This window comes from Acanthisitta chloris, unplaced genomic scaffold (genome assembly GCF_000695815.1).
Source record: "Acanthisitta chloris isolate BGI_N310 unplaced genomic scaffold, ASM69581v1 scaffold10459, whole genome shotgun sequence".
Classification (NCBI taxonomy): domain Eukaryota; kingdom Metazoa; phylum Chordata; class Aves; order Passeriformes; family Acanthisittidae; genus Acanthisitta; species Acanthisitta chloris.
The window spans coordinates 1-2775 of NW_008691975.1; the positions used below are offsets into that span (position 1 = coordinate 1).

General features: G+C 53.4%; 1 protein-coding gene across 1 annotated transcript in view; it reads left to right on the forward strand.

Moving 5' to 3' along the window:
* The first annotated feature begins 2648 nt into the window (after positions 1–2648).
* ARID3B (AT rich interactive domain 3B (BRIGHT-like)) overlaps positions 2649–2775 on the forward strand; it is a 24385-nt gene continuing 24258 nt past the window's right edge. Inside the window, exon 1 of the mRNA XM_009082472.1 lies at positions 2649–2773. Coding sequence (XP_009080720.1) covers positions 2649–2773 — 125 coding nt within the window. The remainder of the gene's footprint in view (positions 2774–2775) is intronic.

The window sequence follows — 2775 nt, forward strand, 5'->3', positions numbered from 1 at the left end:
GTCGGTACTGCAGTGGGAGGGGTGGGCTGGAGACCACCGGCTGCTTGGGGAGGTTTGAGGGTCTCCCCTGCCGCGAGGATTCTCCTTCCCTGGAGGTCGATAACTTAGCAGGAGGGATGGGATGATGCTCAGTATCTGTTTGGGGAGGTTTAGGGGTCGGTCCTCTCCTTGTCTGGGATTCCCCTGCCCGGGGGGTCGGTACCGCAGTGGTTGGGGGGGAAAAGGTTTGGGGGCTGGGCTACAGCCCCCCCTGCCGCAGGGGGGGGTACCACGGTGAGGTACCACGGTGAGAAGAGAGGACTGGAGCTCACCAGCTGTTTGGGAAGGTTTGAGGGTTGGTCCCAGCCCCCCTGCCCTGCATGGGGTGGCTCGGGGGTCTGGCAGTGGTTCTGGGGTGGTGGATGGGGTTGTTTAGCAGTCTCTCCCTTCCTCGGGGTTGTTGGTGTCCAGTTTAACTCTTTTTGGCAGTTCCCACTTGGAAAAAGACTCTTTCTGAGCGATGCTCGTGGGTGATTTCCTAATGAAGGTGGTTCAAAATGCCAATGAAGGGGATGGTTAATTAAAGGATTCTCCCGGGGGTTCAGAGCCCCACAAAGGCTGGTCGGGAGGGTTACACTGAGCACAAGAAGTAGGGGGTGAGAGGCACCAAAAGCAAGGAAATGTCTATGCAAAGGGCTAAATGACTCTCCAAACCTGGAATGGTTCATGGTTTTAACCTGATTTCAGTTTTCACCTTAAACTCTGCCCTGAAATGGTGGTTTAGCTCTTTTCTGTGAGCAAACCACCTCCTTTTTGCCTGAAAGCAGCTCTAAACCCTCTGCCTGCCCAGCACAACGTCAGTCCCCACCCAGGGTGTGTTTGCTGCACCCCAAATCCCCCTTTTTTGGGGGGGGGTTTGTGCCTGGCTCTTGCTGTGACCTGTCCCACTATTGTGTCTGAGCTGCAGGAAGCAGCCAGCCAGCACATCCCAGGGTGTTGCTGCTGCACCTGAGGTGTGTTTGCTCTGCAGGCTCAGGTCATTTATCACCCTGAGGTGTGTGCTGCCTGCAGGCCCTGCCCTGCGTCCCCAGGCAGGACAGGTGACACCTCAGGTGCAACAATACCCAGCAAGGTGTGGGCTAGGGGGTTCCTGCTTGCTACTGCAACACCCAAACGAGCTCATTGTTGCTGTGCTGGTGCGTGGAGCCAGGCCAGATGGTGCCTTGTGCCTTCCCAAGGCTCTTCCCAGCTGCCAGGTAAAAGCAGGAGATTGCTCCTGACATCCAAACCACTAATCCACTTTGTGCTGTTGCCTTTCCAAGCTGCTGCCTGCCAGGTAAAAAGGCAAATGCACTAGCTAGGCTTGTCATTTTGGGGCTGTTCTGGAGGGGAGAGAGGGAGAGGGAAAGGAGTTGGACACCACAGACTGTTCTGGTGGGAAGGGAGAGAGGGAAGAATGAGGAGCCTACTATGTGCACTTGGAACAGGAGACACCGTCTGACCTCTTAGAGCTTCTGGAAGTTGTCTTTCCCTTTGCAAACTGCTGTCTGGTAGGTGATTAGTTGTTTTAGAGCAGAGTTTTGCTGTTTGGAAATGTTTCTTAGCCAAGTAGTCTCTTTTTTCCCCCAAGTATGTGGCTCGAGGAGCACCGTGGAGGCTGTAAACAGGGCGGTGGGAGGTGCCCAGGAGGTTGTAGTTAGCTTTTCCTTTGTTTCTTCACGCTGGCTGTGTTTTGATATCAATGAACCTTGAAGGGCAGCAAGTGGGATGTGTTGAATCATCTTTTTTCCCCCTGAAGAGGACAGTCTTTGTCAGCAGGGGCACTTGGTGACACAGAGTCCAAAATCCTCATGGTCGGGGTGGACGGCACAGTCGTCTTTCCAGGATTTATCCCGTGCTGTGTTCCCACCCATGGGCTGTCCTGTTGGGCTTTGCTCAAGTGCTGGCTCAGCAGGTCAACATGGAGAGCTGGGAAAGCTCCCAGGTCCTTCAGCTGGGAATACTGAAGGGAGGACATGGATGGGGCTGGAGATACGCTGGAACCTCCAGGATCCAGAGGCAGGAGTTACTCAGTGCTCTTTGCTGTACTCTCAGCTTCATTTCCTTGGGAAAAATCATGCCTAAATACAGCTAATTCTTTAAAGAAAACTGTATAAAGCATCAAGGAATGTGGTGAAAGCATCAGAGAATTTAGAGCTGAACAGTGCACAACAGATCTCTCCCTGCATTTTAATAGAAATATAGGAAAGCATATCAGCCCAACTATCTCCTTTTAAGGCAGCATTTCAGGAGCACCAAAGCAGCTAACCTTTCTAAGGGAATTGTTTAGGAAGCGTGGAAGGATTGGGACTGGCCTTTGGGCTGGTGTCTTTGGGGTGCAGTAGAGAGATTGCAGTGAGTGTGCTCGGCTCAAAATACAATTAAAGAGGCTGAAAATTGACTGGAAGTTGGAGCCTGAGGCTGATTGTTTCACGGTCTCCTGCACAGGAAAGAGCACTGGCTTTGCACTCTATTTATCCTCTTCCTGGGGAAAAGATGAAAGCATTTGCTATTCCTCCAGCCAAATATTTGTCTCTCTCTCAGGTCCTGCCTGTCTCCCAAGGTCGGGGCTTGAACCCTGCCGGATAGAGCCGCCCCCCCTCCCTTCTCCCAGCCATGCAAACTGCGGGATGAAGCTGGAAGCTGTGGTGGAGCAGCTGCAGAAGCAGCAGCAGAAGCAGCAGCCAGGCCTGCAGATGGATTCGAGGGAGAGGCAGCAGAGGCAGCTGCGGGAGGCCCAGCTGCTGTACACGCAGC